Consider the following 18,859-nt stretch of genomic DNA (forward strand, 5'->3'; position numbering starts at 1 on the left):
ATATATCATCATCATCATCAACCCGGTGCAAGCTATGGACACATAAGAGGTGCAGCAACATCAAAGGCAGGTTAACTAGCAAGTTAGTTTTTGTTTGTGGCAGATGTTCAGGTGCAATAAAGACTGTAAACAAACAGGAAACAACTTCTATCTCATTCCAGGGTGAAAAACTAGAGGTAGTCGATAGCTTCCGCTATCTGGGCGACCAAGTTAGTAGTGGGGGTGGGTGCGCTGAAAGTGTAGCTGCTAGAATAAGAATAGCCTGGGCAAAGTTTAGAGAGCTCTTACCCCTGCTGGCAACAAAGGGACTCTCACTCAGAGTAAAAGGCAGAATGTATGACGCATGCGTACGAACAGCCATGCTACATGGCAGTGAAACATGGGCTGTAACTGCTGAGGACATACGTAAGCTCGCAAGGAATGAAGCCAGTATGCTCCGTTGGATGTGTCATGTCAATGTGAATACCCGTCAGAGTGTAAGTATCTTGAGAGAAAAGCTGAACATTAGAAGCATCAGTTGTGGTGTGCAAGAGAGACGATTGCGCTGGTATGGACATGTGGTGAGAATGGATGAGGATCGCTGCGTGAAAAAGTGCCACACCCTAACAGTTGAGGGAACCCGTGGAAGAGGTAGGCCCAGGAAGACCTGGGCTGAGGTGGTGAGGCAAGACCTTCGTACATTGGGCCTCACCGAGGCGATGACTACTGACCGAGACCTTTGGAAATGTGCTGTGCGTGAGAAGACCCGGCAAGCCAAGTAAGATCGTTGCCAGTGCCCCTGGACTGGTTCTTGTGCGGGTGGCACATGAGATGCACCATTTTGAGTGTGGCCATTGCCAGTACCGCCTGACTGGCTCCCTTAGGATTTTCGAGCGAGATCGTTGCCAGTGCCCCTGGACTGGCTTGTGCAGGTGGCACATAAAAGACACCATTTCGAGCGTGGCCGTTTTCGTGCGGGTGACACGTAAAAGCACCCACTACACTCTCTGAGTGGTTGGCGTTAGGAAGGGCATCCAGCTGTAGAAACTCTGCCAAATTAGACTGGAGCCTGGTGTTGCCATCCTGTTTCACCAGTCCTCAGTCAAATCGTCCAACCCATGCTAGCATGGAAAGCGGACGTTAAACGATGATGATGATGATGATGATATATATATATAACGTGAGAGAGTTAGGGGTTGGGGGTTCAACCCACTAAGGGATAGTATCTATCCAGTATACTACTGGGAGGGTACCCAATTATTGCTACGCTAGTGCTATACTAGGTGCAATCAATGGGAGCGGGTAAAAGTGGAGGTTTTACCCAAAATTTGCGTAACAATTAGAAAATGGAGGATAATATGCTGAACCCAACTACTTGCAGACGGTGTATCCCGTTGAATTGAAATATATAATATATACTTAATATAACACAACACCTATATATGTATATATATATATTTTTGTTTTTCCTGTATATGACTTTAAACTGCATCCAGTGGTTGGGCCTGGTTAAGGGAGTTCCAGGATTGAGGCGTGTGGAGCCATCTCTTAGCCACTAATGTTCACAGGTCCACTCTGATCCTGAGTAGTAACACCTGTTAGGATCTTGTTATGGATTAATTAGCATGTGAACCAATGGAAGTGAGAGACCCCTAGTTCTTAGAACTTCCTTCAAATAGAAGGGAATCTCATATAAAAAAACTCCTGAAATGTGGCTGGTTTCTGGTTGTCTCAACCTCTGTTATGCCACTGGTTGCACTGCTTCAGATCTGCACGACATCCACTCAAAATGATTTCATGCATAAAAACTTCTTGGACTTAGTTGAATGCTTGCACAGACTTGATAAGTTAAGGAAATAATCATACTTGGGCATAAGTTGACTTCCAAACTTAGATATGTTTCGACCAAAGATAGGTCCGGGCCATGTCTAACTTAATAGCGCCACCTGATAGGATTAGCTAAATCCTTTTTAAGTCATGTTTTGTGGTATCATGGTCCATTCGAGTAGAGAGTTCTTGTTGAGTGAGTTGTATTCAAGTATAGGTGGCTTATCTGGTATTCCTTGTATAAATTTGTCCAGATTCTGTTTAAAGGTGATAGGATCCTTTTCCTCTTTGATCTGTTTCGAGACAATGTTAAATATCATCCTCATCATCATCACTTAACTTTTGTTTTCCATGTTTTCATATATGGTATACACATGGGGAGGGACACTGAGAAATAAAGAGAAAGAATGGAGGCAAAATTTGATTGAGAGAAAGAGGTATGTGTGTATGAAGAAGAGAAGAAGTGGATAAAGGTGAGAATAATGAGAATGGGTGGAAGTAAAATGAATAAGAATACCTGAAAGAGACAAAATGAAACACAAAGAAAAATGAAGTGAGGCATGAAGCAAAATTAGTAAGAATTACTGAAAGGAGGCAGAATAAACCCTCTCGTTTCTGACAGGTACTACATTGCTGTGTGTGTGTATATGTGTGTGTGTGTGTGTGTGTGTGTGTGTGTGTGTGTGTGTGTGTGTATATATATATAGATAGATAGATAGATGTGTGTACATGTTTACATGTTATATAATATAAACAAGAATTACGTACTCCAAACCATGGTTTTTTTTTTTTGTTTTATTTGTACCTTCAGGCAACCATATACCCCAGGTATGTTGATCTCAATCCTACATATGTAAGACCCTACACAGTTCCAACTCAAACAAAAATTTGCATATACACACACAGATACATACATACATACATATATATATATATATATATATATATATATATATATATATATATATATATATATATATATATATATAGCAAACAAGAATAAATTGAATATTTCAGTATATCACTACACGTTTTCATAGCATCTTTATTCCAAACACAAATACAATTGCATCACTTAATAGATAATATTATAAATTATACTCCTCACCAACGATATATACAAACACACACACCACACACACACACACACACACACACACACACATGCATACACATATATACATATTTACAAAACATTTTAATATTATTGCTATATTAACACAAGGCAATGTTTGATAATATATTTTATTACCACACTGGTGTTTGAATAACATTTATTTTATATGCTGTCATATAATAATTAATATTAACTATTTTAACAATATATATTATTATCACTCTGCTGTGTTTTCAATATTAATTATATCAGAAGTGCTCTTTCTAATTATTTCATTCTAACTGCTTGTTTGCTTACTCTTGGCTTTCTAAAATTTAATATTGACCATTTGAAATAGTCAGACTGAAGCTGGTTTGTCATCTGTTTTATTCTTTTACTATATATATATATATATATATATAATGTAATATATATATGTATATATACATATAATGTATATATGAAATGCTATACATGATATATATGTTATATATATATATATATATATATATATATATATAAAAACACACAATTTTTTAACAAGAATAGTGTTGACATAACTTCAAATTTCATCCTGTGTAGCCCTCTTCATCAGCCTCTCCAATGAAGGCTACAGAAGCCAAAACTTTGCATTTACAGTCAACACTGTTCTTGTTAAAGAATAATAAATATGTACCGTATGAAAAGTATGAGTTATCCTTCAGTATAATGTAAAGTTGTTTTCAGTGAGTGTGTATATGTGTATGTGTATGTATATGTATGTAGGTGTGTGTGTATATATATATATATATATATATATATATATATATATATATATATATATATATATATATATATATATATATATATATATATATATGTATATATATATATATATATATACATATATATATATATATATATATATATATATATATATTTGACTGCTTGATGACTCAGAAACTATCTTCATTGTGTATATTTAATTCAGGAGTGACTGTGGATTGCTCTCCAAATAAAGATGATGAGAAACCCTGTCATGTGAATGCAGTGTGCACTCAGATTGGTCACACGTACCGGTGCAAGTGTAAGGATGGTTATCGAGGCAATGGACGCTGGTGTCAACGTAAGTCTTGATATTAATTTTGATTCTCATTGCACTTATATGTATCATCATTGTCATCGTTATTATCATTATTATCATCATCATCATTTAAGGTCCATTTCCCATGTTGGTGTATGTTAGACTGTTTGACCAGAGCTGGTAAGCTGGAGAGCTGCACCTGGCTCCAGATGTCTGTTTTGGTTTGGCTTCCATGACTGAATGCCCGTCCTAACAACAACTACTCTACAGAGTGAACTGGATGCCTTTTATGTGTCACTGGCACTGATCACTACCACAGTTTCACTTAGCAAACCACCAGAAGACTCATATATTGGTTTGTCCAGAAAGTTCATGCCGATTTTTTAAGGAAAGAAAAAGGTTGATAAATACTTGCCATTACATCTTTCATCAACCAAATATGAACCATTTTGTTGCACAATGCATCTCCATCTTTCCTTTAACTTGAAAATACCATCTTCCCAGAATTAAATTGGTTTCATGGCAAATAAGTCGAAAGGTAAGCTACTATAAATCGGCACAAACTTTCCCGACAACCCAATACATACACATATATGTATACATATACACATGCATATCTCTGTATACATCATTATCAACATCTTTTAATGTCTATGTTCCATGCTGGCTTGGTCTGGATGGTTTCACAGGATCCAGAGACAGCATTGTGTTCCAATGTCTGCTTTGGCATGGTTTCTATGGCTGGATGCCCTTCCTAATGCCAACCACTTTACAGTGTATACTGGGTGTTGTTCTCATGCTACCAGCATAACTGAGATCACAGCTTACAAGAGAGAATGTTGGCTTTATGCTTGTGAGCAAAGGGGCCCTGTGAAGCACATACCCACCTCAAGGAAAGAAGTGCACCCTTCTAAATATTGTTATTACACCCTTTTCTTCTGAAATTTTATTCCCTTCTGACTTTGTGCCCTCCATTCGAAAAATTCCTGGAACTGACCTTGGAGTTAAAGCATGAGAAAAGGGTAGTGGGATAGAGCAGGTTCTTATGGAGGAATTGCATGGCTACTCATATTTACTACAAGAGGGAGAGAATGATCAGGTCAAGCTATGAAGAGATAAATGGTTGCAATGAGATGTCCGAGTGGCCACTCAAAGCATGAGGTGAGTAAAAGTGGGTGTAGAGTTTGCAAGATTGTAAGGGAGTGGAAGATGAGGAAATGGGGAGGCAGACTACAACTGTAAATTTTGTTGGGCTGAAGGGTGGATGACCGATGAGTCATGAGTTGGACAGACAAAAGCAGGGAGATAGTAATGATGATACAGTTGACAAGGGGAGGACAAAAGAGAGAAATAACATGCTGTTGGGTAGGCTACATGAGTAGTGGGGAGAGAATATGTGTATGTTTGTGTGTATGTATATGTATATATATATATATATATATATATATATATATATATATATATATATATATATATATATATATATACGCACACATACATACATATATGTACACGCACACACATATATATATTTAGAGTTTATTTGACAGCTCTTCTGTTTTGTCTACCAGGCTATTCAAGGACTTTTATCCAATACACGTATGTGCACATGTATGTGAGTACATGTATGTATATGTACATAAAACAGGTGTATAAAAGCAAACAACACATTCCATGCAGTATATCACTAAATAGTTGACCACTTTTGTTTCTGCAACAATTCTACCCTTTTCACTTCTATACAGGGTGTCAAGCTATCAGTTGAATATTCAGTAGCTCATTTCCTGGCAAAGACTCATCTTTCAATAGCTCAATGCATCTAGATATAAGCAGATACAATGAATAGTTCTTCAGTTGTCTTTAACTGAAAGCATTTAAACCGGCCATATCTGACCAACTATTCTGCATGTTTTATGTTCAAACTAGTTAGATCTGACCTCTAACATCTATCCTACAATATCATTCTAAATATAAACAATCACATCATTAGAATCTTAAAACTACAAGATAATGTATGATTAATTTGAAAGAATTTGAATATAAGCATTACATTTTACAGAGAAATCTGAATGCTAAAGGGTTAATCAATAAGTTATCATACAACTGTCAGATTTTGGGGCAACTTTTTGTAAGAGGTGAAGCACCCGTTATGTTTTATAAACATTGAACTGTTAGACTAAAATCCTCATCTCAAACCTTCCTTGGAATACAGTTTAGAGGGGATTGCTTGATTATGATAGTTATGTCTAGATATATAACCCCTTTGTTACCATATTCCTGTTGAAATACACTGTCTTTCATTCAATTAATTTTGAAAATAATGAAGAATTTAGTAAAATAACTTTTGTTGTTATTAAGCTGGTGTTTGAAACATAAATTAACATGAAATTTTGAGGATGGTTTTAATTTAGAACACTTTAAAAACAGGAAGTTTGTTTCCTAGAACCAGGGTGATTTCAAGTCAGTTGGTATCAAAAGGGATAAACCACAACCAAGATAAAGTTTTCAGTATTGTCCAAATAATGCAATGAATTTGACAGAACATTTATCCCAAATATTTGATGGTAAAAAAAGCTATCTCTATTTTTGTAAACATTACTAGTTATTTATTAGTCAAGTTTGATGCTTCAGTATAAGTTGATTTTAGATTCCAGACAGCCCCATGATGATGTTTTGAGTAAATTTTCCTTGTAGCTTGCAAACATATGCGTATCTCTGGACATTATTTTACTTCACAAATATTTTTTTTCAAGCCACTAATTGTTTTATATCGCAAATTATTCATACTTTCATTATATTCGTTTATACAGCTGTATGTGAGTCTGAGTGTAAAAATGGTGGTCGCTGCATTGCTCCAAATAAATGTGAATGCCGATATGGATATGTGGGTAAATATTGTGAAAATGGTAAGTTTCTTCACTAAAATTTCAAATGTTTCTATTGTTCTGGAATGTGACTCAAGGAAAACTCTTTGTTGAAAATTGATATTAAAATTAATCTCTCTTGTTGTAAATAATAAATTATTTAAGCCTACATTTTTTTATATTACACCCTGCAAGAAGCAAATTTCCATATTCATATCATTTTGGTGTGGCTGACATCAAATTAACTGCCATCAAATTCATCATGCCATATTAAATGTTTAATAGAATACAGAATATTTTCCTATATACTGTTTTTCTGACATACAAGTTAAAATAGAATATAGTGTAAACATGTAGTGTAACATTCAAATATTGTGACTAACTTTCCAAATCCTGAAGTATTTTACATACATTTTTGTTTTTGGTCCTCCAAAGTTGTCTTGCTGTATAAGTTGACCTACCTTTTTTGGTCAGAAAAATTCAACTTATATGTGGGAAAATATGGTATGACTTAAAACAGAATTTAGTTTTAAAATGTTATAATTTATATAATCACCAGGGCTGTCTTAGTAACAGTATAGGCCCCTGAACAAATCAGTGTCTTGAGCCCTATATTTATTTGCTGAGAGCAAGCCACAGCATACAAGGATCTGAATTGAGCCCTTTAAACTGTGGGTCCCCTGGGAAGCTACCCAGTTTGCCAATGCCTTAAGATAGCAATATAACCACCCCAAACTGACAGAGAAGCTCTTATTTACTTTATTTTCTATGTCTTCCTCTTTCCTTTTCTTTTATTTTCCTTACACTTGCCTCTATATACATCTCTTTCCCATGTTGAAAATCTTTCCAATGAGCTTTTACTGTATTTTAGTTGTTTCATTGTATGTTCCATCATTTTGTTTCAGATATCAATGAATGTAAACTGGGTATTGATGCCTGTCAGGGCCAGTCAGAATGTGTCAACATTCCTGGATGGTACTACTGCCGTTGCAAACAGGGATATGATAGCTCTTGGCATCAACACTCCATGTATGGCTTGCAGTGTGCAGGTAATTTACATTTTCATCAACATCCATTTTCATTGTCATATTGTCCATATTTTCCCAGAAACCAATTGTTAGTGAATAATAAATTAGAATAAATTATATAGATTTATCAGTGAAAAGAATGAATTTATACTATATTTCAATTGTTATGTATTTCAGTCATCTCTGGAAGAAGTACATCCATCCTCATTTATCATGGGGCATGGGTTAGAAAAAACACACAGTAATAAATTAATCATCTCCATTCAGTTTGTGACTAGAAGAAATGGCAGATTCCTTGACACCAAACTCCTAGCCAGCAGTAACAAAGCTTCCAATGCCATGTATTTTCCTGTGGAGAATTGACTTCTCTGCATTATTTGTTAAGATCAGGTTCCTTTGTATTTTTGTCTCCTTAAAATTATGGACCTTGCAACAAAATTTGAAACCATTATTATTATTATTATTATTATTATTATTATTTTAAGATTGTTAGCTGGCAGAACTTTCAGCATGTCAGTCAAAATGCTTAGTGGTATTTCTTCCGGTTTTACATTCCGAGTTCAAATGCCACCGAAGTCAACTTTGCTTTTTCATCCTTTCAAGGTCAATGAAATACATACCAGTTGAGCACTGGGTTCAATCTAATCAGCTAGCCTCCTCCTCCAAAATTACTGGCCTTGTAACAAAATTTGAAACTATTATTTTATGGTGGCAAGCTGGCGAAATTGTTACAATGCTAGGAAAAATGTTTAGTAGCATTTTGTACATCTCTATGCTTTGAGTTCAAATTCTGCTGAGCTCCACTTTGCCTTTTATCCTTTCAGGATCTATAAAATAAGTACCAGTTGTCACTGGGGTCAATGTAATCGACTTGCCCCCCCCCCCTCCCCCAACCTTGCTGGCCTTGTACCAAAATTTGAAATCATTATTATTATTATTATTATTATTATTATTATTATTATTATTATTATTTTCATTATTAAGGCAACAAACTCTCAGAACCATTAAGCATGCCAGGTAAAATGCTTAGAGGCATTTAGTCTGTCTCTACATTCTGAGTTCAAATTCCACCATGGTTGACTTTGTCTTTCATCCTTCCAGGGTCAATAAAATAAGTACCAGTTGAACACTGGGGGTCGATGTAATCAACTTGTCCCCTTCCCTAAAATCGCTGGCCTATGCTGAAATTTTAAATTATTATTATTATTATTTTTCAGATTTGAATGAATGTTTGGGTGAGGGAGATGGCCATACTTGCCATCCAAGCACTAAGTGCTATAATACTGATGGCAGCTATGAATGTCGTTGTAAATACAAGGATGACTGCTCTCACGGTAATTAAAATTCATATTTATTTTTTAATTGTTTCGTTAAGGATTTCACCTGAAATCATAGTATTGAAATTACTATTGTTATATTTCTTGGTAATTAAAACACTCGTTATGTATAATCACTTATGTATTACGCTGATTTGATTAATGACTGTACCAAATTCCTTAAGGCATTAATCTGAGAACAGTAGTAGTAGTAGTAGTAGTCACTGCCGCCGCCGTCGTCATTGCAGCAGCAGCGGCAGTGGCAGTAACATCTCCACCACCACCACTTTTACTACTGCTACTATTGCAATTATACTGGCAGCAGTGATAGTTGTAGTAGCAGCAGTAGTTATTCTGCTTGTTGTTGTCGTCCATTATTATCACTATTACTATTATTGTCACTATTTAGCTCAAACTTTTTCTTATCAGGCTGACCTATAGGTCAGCCTGATTAGAGCTGGCTTGAGCTCTAGCCATGCCATTTTAGGGACATTGACAGCTACATTACCCCAATGTATTTTTTCCATATTTAAAATTATAGAGTGTTTTGAAGCCTATTTGGCTGCTATTTCTAACAAGTTGAGCAACTGAGTAGAGGCTTCCCTCATTGACTTACAGTTGTGTTTTTCTTTGGGAGTAACAAAAGAAGATGGTATAATATTTTAAGTTTCTTAGGTGTAATGTCTGCGTATTAATGTTGTTGTTCTTTAGCCAAAGGGTCAGTTATGAGCAAACCATCGTTTTTAAGGTGAGGCATACATCAGAGACAACAAATTGGTTGAATTATTAAACTGTCATGCAGTATTTGTTTTTGCCCCTCTACATCCTGAGTTCAAATCTCACCAAGGTCAATGTAGCTTGCTTTTCATGCTTCAAGCCAGTCAGTAAATTGGTAGAGTTGTTAAAGTGTCATACAAAATAAATTGCTGCATTTGATCCTGTTCTTTATGTTGTAATTCCAGAGATTTCAATGTTGTGATTGTATTTTTTGAATGACATTGTAGGGAAGGTGTGAGAGGTCATAAAACAGGTAGAATATTTGGGCCGGATATGGCCAGTTTAAATGCTAAAGTGTGTTATTTGAGAGAGATTTGATTGTTATTTCTGGCTCATCTATTCATGTCAAACCCTCCAACCCATGCCAGCATGGAAAAAAGGACGTTAGGTGATGATGGTGATGATGATGACGACGACAACGATGATATATACCCAGTCTGGTTTTCTTCTCATAAAACTTATTTAGCTATCTGAGATATGTTAGAATAAAAAGCAGATTTACTACTATGAGATTTGGGCATGTAATTCGTAGACATTTGACCAATTTGCCAACTTGAATAAATAAAATGTGTGAGGAATAGAGGGTTAGTTTATGTGATATTCTGAAATTGGAGGAATCAATGATTGAAATATACAATTGATGCAAATCCTTCTTAAATCAATAATAAATACAAAATCAACTGAACATTAGCATGAAGTGTCAAAAGAGATTGATAGTTGATTTCTGTAGATGTTCAATTTTTGTGGAGCTTGCAGCTAACTCTACTCTAAGCTCTGAGTATGAAATCTGTAAATTAATTCATAAATGGTTTATCCAGCTGCAGAGAAATATCTCCTATTCCCTTAGATTCTATGGGAACTAGGATAAGCTTCCTTGCAATGAGGCTAAATATATATATTTGTCTTAGGTTGAATATATACATAGATTCTGTGGTGTGTTACATAATTATTTTCATACATTTACCACCAAGATTATATTATCGAAGGCAATCCAATCCAACTAGACCAAAATTACAAAGCTTCATTGTCAGGCCCACACACTTTCCTGACAGTTCATCATCATCATTTTAACATCAATTTTCCATGCTAGCATGTGTTGGACAGGTTGACAAGAGCTGATAAAGCCAGGGGCTGTACCCGGATCCATTATAACATCAAATTTATTTTAGAACAATTTAAACACATATATATATAATATTATATAATATTATATATATATATATATATATATATATATATATATATATATATATATATATATATAGGTGCAGGAGTGGCTGTGTGGTAAGTAGCTTGTTTACCAACCACATGGTTCCGGGTTCAGTCCCACTGCGTGGCACCTTGGGCAAGTGTTTTCTACTATAGCCTCAGGCCAGCCAAATCCTTGTGAGTGGGTTTGGTAGACGAAACCTGAAAGAACCCCGTCGTATATATGTATGTGTGTGTATATGTTTGTGTGTCTGTGTTTGTCCTCCCAACATCGCTTGACAACCGATGGTGGTGTGTTTACGTCCCCGTAACTTAGAGGCTTGGGAAAAGAGACCAATAGAATAAGTACCAGGCTTACAAAGAATAAGTCCTGGGGCCAATTTGCTCGACTAAAGGCGATACTCCACCATGGCCGCAGTCAAATGACTGAAACAAGTAAAAGAATAAAGAGAATATAATATAATATGTATGTATATATATATATCATCATCATCATCATCATCGTTTATCGTCCGCTTTCCATGCTAGCATGGGTTGGACGATTTGACTGAGGACTGGTGCAACCGGATGGCTACACCAAGCTCCAATCTAAATTTGGCAGAGTTTCTACAGCTGGATGCCCTTCCTAACGCCAACACACACACACATTAATACAGAATTAATTAACTCACATACTGTATAGCATGTTAAATAATTATTCTCTACAGCAGATATTCTAGCTCAGCAGATATAACAGATAGTTTATATTCATTTATTATGGACGTTAGTGATCAATAATTTTATTTATAATAATTATAATAAATGAGATGTAACTGGGAAGATCAATTCACAACTGCCAGCCTTACTTACTTTTCTTTGAACTGAAGACACAAAGTGTTGGTGTGATATTTTCAAAGATTTTGAGCAGTCTGATTCCTCTAGTTTTATTGTTATTGTTGTTGTTGTTGTTGTTATTGTTTAGATCCAGCAGATTTATCTTCAAAAGCATTTCAGCCATGACTAAACTGTCTTTTATTCAGGAATAGTGTATCTAGGACTATATTACTACATTAGCCAATGTATCTTTTCTAGGTTTTTTTTTTTAAACTGCACAGTGTAATTTGAGGGAGGTTTTGGCTGCTGTTTCTTGCAGAATGAGTGACCACATACAGACTTCCTCATTGGTTTGCTATCTATATATTATACAGTACTGTCTTTCTCCACTCTGGTTAGTTCTTTCATGGCATCACTCCAGCAAGTAATTTCTTTCCATATCCTGGTATTAATGGCAACTGAGATTATACATACATGTGTCTGTTTTGTTTTGTTGTTTGTTTGTTTTTATGTACAAGGCTGATTTCTTTATTTTGGAAACTACAAAATACAAACACATAATTAATGTCTTTTAGATAGTAGATAAATATTTAGTAACATTTTTAAATAGAAATACATGCCAATTCTCCCAACACATACACACGGATACATACATGTATGCATGCAGACAGACAGGTGGTCATAAACATATCTTCATAATCATTTAACGTCCACTTTCCATGCTAGCATGGGTTAGGCAATTTGACAGGATCTGGCAAGCTGCAAGGCCACACCAAGCTCCTCTGTTTGCTTTGGTATGATTTCTATGGTTGGATATCCTTCCTAAGGTCAACCACTTTACAGAGTGTACTGGGAGCTTTTTTTTTTTTTTTGTGCCACCAGCTCTAGTGAGGTTACCAAGTATTTTGCCCAATAGAAAAAGATTAGGGAAAAATGAAATAGGAGAAGCAGGAGAGCTCCTATTACTACATAACATGTATAAGATGTCCAATAATTAACTATTTATTTCAGTGAAATGAGACAAATTTTTAAAAACTCACTTTTATGTTTATCATGTTTAATATGTGTTAAAGTGTATAAATTTTTAATTTTGTTAATAATTTTTTTTTTTAATAATTTTATTTTCATTCCTATTGAATCCCACTTTTCTGTCCACAACACCTTTTTTTTTTTTTTTTTTTTTTTTTCAATTTGGCTGGAATCATTTTCTCAACCTTCATCCCCAGGAAGAAGCGATAGTTTAGCTGAACTTAAAGAACACATTCAGTTAACAATGCAGGAGATAACTCCTGAAAGACTTCATGATGTGCTTCACAACACTAAGGATAAATTTGAAATTTGCAAGGATACAGATGGAGCACATGTTGAAAATTTTCAATAGTTTTGACATAAGATTTATAAATCTATTTGTTTTGGTATCATAATTAAATAATAAAACTCTGTCAGTTTTTTATAAAATTTGACCAATTACATTGAAATAGATAGCTAATTCTGGGACACTGTATTTGGCAGGGAAAAGTAGTTTTGTGCTAGGTGTTGAAATACTAAAGGGACAAGTACAGGTGTCTTGATAATTTTACTTACATTTTTGTATCCTTCTCACAAGTTTGCTTTTACATATTATTACTGTATATTTATCTTTATAGGTTGTATATTTGAAGGGTATTACCATGAAAACAATTCCAGATGGATTTCTGAAATTGATGTGTGCTCAGATTGTAGTTGCAAAGTAAGTTAAAATTAACCACTCCTTACCTTCTTTCACCTTTGATTATAACAGTGTTGTTGTTCAGTTCTATATTTAAGAGATGAGGAATTATGTACATTATTTACATTCGACAGATATTTGTCCTCATCTTGTTTGTTGTTAACACAACGTTTCGGCTGATATACCCACGGGCATATGGCATAGTGGTTAAGAGCACGGGCTACTAACCCCAAGATTCCAAGTTCGATTCCAAGCAGTGACTTGAACAATATCATCATCATCATCATCATCGTTTAACGTCCGCTTTCCATGCTAGCATGGGTTGGACGATTTGACTGAGGACTGGTGAAACCAGATGGCTATACCAGGCTCCAATCTGATTTGGCAGAGTTTCTACAGCTGGATGCCCTTCCTAACGCCAACCACTCAGAGAGTGTAGTGGGTGCTTTTACGTGCCACCAGCACGAAGGCCAGTCAGGCGGTACTGGTAACAGCCACGTTCAAAATGGTGTATTTTATGTGCCACCCGCTCAAAAACAATAATAATAATAATAACATCGAAAAAAAAATACCTTGGGAATAAGAACCCAGGTTCGAAATTTCCCCAAGACACCTGAAGAAGGCTGAAGGGTATATCAGCCAAAACATTGTGTCAACAACAAACAAGATGGGAATAAATATTCAACAAATGTAAATAAAGTGTTGTTGTTGTTACTATTATTGTCATGTGCCCACAGGTCATCTTTTAAAGCATCTTTTAAATAAAACTTATCTAATTAACCCATTATTTTGGGGTTTTTTTTACATCCATGCCCCCTTTTGGCCACCCCATTATCACTCCACTTTCTTCCAATGTGCCCTGAATCTTTCCACTGCCCCCAAGGGAGCAATACTGCCCACTTTGGGAACCACTGTTTTAAAATATTTCTCAGACTACATTAACCTAATGAGTTCATTCTTTTTTTTTTTTTTTTTTTTTTTTGTTAAGTGATCAGAACAGTTTTAGACCAACGATGTTTCAGGCACTGGCAAGCTTTACTTCCTCCCTGGTTATCCTCAAAATTGTGGCCAGTGGTACCCAGAAAATAACAATAGCAGCCATGATCTGTTGTTGTCTTAGCTTTAACTTAAGCCTTTTGTTCCCTGTGGAGCATAGGATGTCAATGACTTATTTCCACAAAGTCAGCAGTTTTAAGGGAGCTCAAAGTTAATCAGATAAATTGATCTCAGTACTAGAGTAGTGCTTTAGTTTATCAACCCCGAAGGGATGAAAGGTAAAGTTAACTTTAGCTGAATTTTGAACTCAGGATATATTGAGTCTTAACCACAAAAATCTTTTGTCTGATGTTCTGATGATTCTGCCAATGCAATCATAATATAAAATTGATTTCAAATTCTGGCACAAGTCGATCTATTTTAGGTGAGGGGTTAAGTGGATTACATCAACTCCAGTGCTCAACCAGTATTTACTTTATTCACCACCCCACCAAAAGAATGAAAGGCAAAGTTGAACACAGAACATAAAGACAGATGAAATGCTGCAAAGCATTTTGCCCAATGTGATAACAATTCTGCCAGTTTACTGCCTTCAATCGTAATATTATTTTGATTTCAAATTTTGGCACAAGGCCAGCAATTTCGGGGGTGGGGTGTAAGTCGATTACATCGCATCCTTAGTGTTCACTTCGTACTTATTTTATCGAGTCCAAAAGGATGAAAACCAAAGTCGACCTTGGCAGAATTTGAACTCAGAACATAAAGATAATGCCATGAAGCATTTTTCCCAGCATGCTCACAATTCTGCCAGCTCGCCACCTTCAATCATAATATAATATTGAAAATTTAAATGCAACTCCCATTACTTAAAATGTTTTTTATTTTTTTGTTTACAGCGTGGCGTAGTTAAATGTCACCAAAGGGAATGTGACTGTAGTAAGAGGAAAATTAACTACTCCTGCTGTCCACACTGTGCTGAAAAAAGAAGTTGTCCACATCAAGAACACTCATTAAAAATGTCACATGGGCAAAAATGGGTGTATGAGTGCCAGACGTGTGAATGTTTAGTAAGTATTGTTTGTTTTTTTTTACTTTTGAGTTTTATTGTATTTTTAATGCCATTCCATTTTGTTTATTTTAAACCAGAATTTATATATTACTTTTATTTCATCATCATACTTGAAATAGAAGAGTATTGCCAGTAATTTAAGTAGGTCCCTTCCCCTCCAATCTGAATGGTAAGGGTTGAGAATGAGTGAGATTGGAATTTGAACAGCTAAAAGTGAGGAGACTTTGGGTGTTATGTTGGGCTGCTGAACTTGAAAAAAGAATTAATTGATAAGTTTGTTGCTGATTTAAAGATAGAAAGAAATGTGTTCATCTTACTGGTTTTTAATTTGAAATTAAATGAAATCAAAATGACTAGTAACTCTCTCCTTATAAATGTTGGATCGTTACCATAAGTCCATCTCCTTAAAGTGTGGTAATAACATATTAGCCTAGCTGTCACCACCCATAACATGAAGCAGAGAAAAATCAATATATACAGGAGCCTGGTCGGCTGCTGTCAGTTTGTGCTGGTCGCTGTCAAGACATCAGGTGTCCTAGGACCCTATATTACTGATTTCCTTCACAGAATAGAGATAAGGTGGGCCCACTGGAAAAATGGACTCCAGAAAGTGGAGTGGCTATGAAGTGTCACTGGCCATTCTCCTCAGCAATGCCATCGTGGTCATTAAGATACGGTGATGGGCCACACATACCAAAAACCCCACTATTTCCCGCTACTTTACCCCCACACACTTTTCTCTTTTTCCTTTCTTTTTTCCATTTCTTTCTTTTCTTTTCTCATCTCCCTTCTTTCTTGTTTCTTTATATTTTTACTCTACAGTATAATTGCAGTCTTAAAACAATTTTTGGATCTTTTTTAAAACGGGGGCCACATTTTTCATTAACGAAACACTTTGAAACTTGGAACACTGGTAGAATGTGTCATATAAAACATCTTTTTCTCTTAGTCTTCTTAAAAAAAATAGAAATCCATAAGTTATTCCATGTTAAAGTTGTCGTATTTCTGTAATTTCAACCAATCACTGACGTCCATTCAGCCGATATACATTAAGTGCCGACTACATAAACAAATGATTCTGAAACAATTAACCCTAACCCTAACCCTAACCCTAGGGTTAGGGTTAGGGTTAAAGCAAATTTAAAATGAAAAAAGCAAATAAAACGAAGGTATGGAGATTAAATATGCTTTACATCGCTTAATCAGCCAAAGGAGTAAATGTAAACAACTGAATACTTGTCAGTGATTGGTTGAAATTATCGAAATAAGACAATTTTTTACATGAAATAAATTCGAATACAAAAATATTTTTCTGTTCTATAACACAAAATAGATAAGTATACGAAGTTTGAAAGTCTTTCCGTACCAAAAACACTACGTAAAACATTAATGAAAAATGTGGCCCCCGTTTTAAAATAGATCTCAATTTTTTTTCAAACATCAAATTAGAAATAATTATCAAGCTATTAGCAGTCTCTATAGGGTGCAAATCTTATTCAAGATACTAACTCTTGATGAAATATCACAGATCCAAAAACTAAGTGAAATAGCTCAACCAGGAACTGATCTTGTTTTATTGCACAGTCTACTTGCCAGAACCTAACTATCAGACTGCAGAGTTTACTATCACTTGACAGAGTTTACACAAACTAATTTTTATCTGACTTGAGAAAAAAATTATGAGTAAAAAATAACACCATCTGTAGAGAGATTTGAACTATGATGATAGTTTGCTACTGTACTCATTTTGTCTGCCCTAAAAAATGAATTACAAGTGAAAATTGGAGCTCAAAACATATAGATAGGCAATGCTGCTAAGCATTTTGTCCAGTGTACTAATGTTTCAGCAGCTCACCACCTTAATAAAATAATAATGATAATAATCCTTTCTACTATAGGCGCAAGATCTGAAATTTAGGGGAAGGAGATAGTTAATTACATCAACTGGTACTTCTTTTACCCCCAAAAGCATGAAAGGCAAAGTCAAATTTGAACTCAAGGTTGACTTTGCCTTTCATCCTTCCAGGGTCAATAAAACAGATACCTGCTGAGTACTGAGGTTGATATAATCAACTTACCCCCATCCCCCTGAAATTACTGGCCTTGTACCAAAATTTGAAACCAATAATAATGATAGTAGTTGAAAGAGATTGGAATAGAATACCCTGTAGAGTTTCTACAGAAAGTTTGCCTCTTAAGGACAGGAAAGCTTATCAGGAAGGTTTTAAGCACTTGAAAGACGATTGAAAGCTTGTGAATACCTAAGGTTACAGGTAGTAACCCACTATCCACATAAATTCTACCAGGAATAAGAGTGAACTTGAATCAAATCAATAATAATAAAAATCCTTTCTACTATAGGCCAGAAATTTTGAGGAGGAGACAAGTTGATTACTAGTTGATTACATTGACCCCAGTGTTTCACTGGTACTTAATTTATCAACCTCGAAAGGATAAAAGGCAAAGTTGACCTCGACTGAATTTGAACTCAGAACATTAAAGACAGACAAAATGCCGCAAAGGATTTCGCCCAGGGTGCTAACAACTCTGCCAGCTCACTACTAGTAATAATGATAATAATGCAAAGAAGAGAAAGATTTCTGTTTCTTCATTTTTGTTTTGTTTTGGCTTATTGGATTTTTTTGTGGGGTGGGGGGAGTTTTAAAATATTGTTAGTTGAAATAAACACCAGAATTTGGTACCTTGCTTTTTAGAATGTTCTTTAAAGTTTACATTACATCTGCCAGCCATTGTAAGGACCAGGATGGAGGATAGACAGGAATAAATGTAAATAAATAAATAAACAGTGCTTAGCTAAGTGAATCATTCAAACAATTCTAAAAATGAGTTATCCGTTTCTTCATTCTTTGTCTTCTAGTTTTCTTGAAATATCTAAGCCAGTTCTTGAGCACTCAAAATAGAAATGGAAGTTGTAGGTTAGCCAAGACCTGTGGCCACAATCCAGCACCTGTGCAAGATACATTACCAGTTTTCAGTGTGCATATACTGGCATATACACATGTAAATACATACCTATACACACACATCTGCTTTATATATGTATATATATATATATATATATATATATATATATATACACACACACACACATAC

At 35.3% G+C, this 18,859-nt stretch overlaps 1 protein-coding gene across 3 annotated transcripts in view; it reads left to right on the forward strand.

Annotated features, from left to right (window-relative positions):
* The window catches only part of LOC106871713 (protein kinase C-binding protein NELL1), a 389,762-nt gene that overhangs the window by 363,539 nt on the left and 7,364 nt on the right, over nucleotides 1-18,859 (forward strand). For all 3 annotated transcript variants that reach the window (XM_052976225.2, XM_052976230.2, XM_052976231.2), the window contains 6 exons: nucleotides 3,873-4,007; nucleotides 6,776-6,871; nucleotides 7,735-7,878; nucleotides 9,075-9,191; nucleotides 13,619-13,701; nucleotides 15,573-15,743. In XM_052976225.2, the coding sequence (XP_052832185.1) occupies nucleotides 3,873-4,007; nucleotides 6,776-6,871; nucleotides 7,735-7,878; nucleotides 9,075-9,191; nucleotides 13,619-13,701; nucleotides 15,573-15,743 (746 nt within the window). The remainder of the gene's footprint in view (nucleotides 1-3,872; nucleotides 4,008-6,775; nucleotides 6,872-7,734; nucleotides 7,879-9,074; nucleotides 9,192-13,618; nucleotides 13,702-15,572; nucleotides 15,744-18,859) is intronic.

Source organism: Octopus bimaculoides, chromosome 2 (genome assembly GCF_046866305.1).
Source record: "Octopus bimaculoides isolate indiv1 chromosome 2, ASM4686630v1, whole genome shotgun sequence".
Taxonomy (NCBI): Eukaryota; Metazoa; Mollusca; class Cephalopoda; order Octopoda; family Octopodidae; genus Octopus; species Octopus bimaculoides.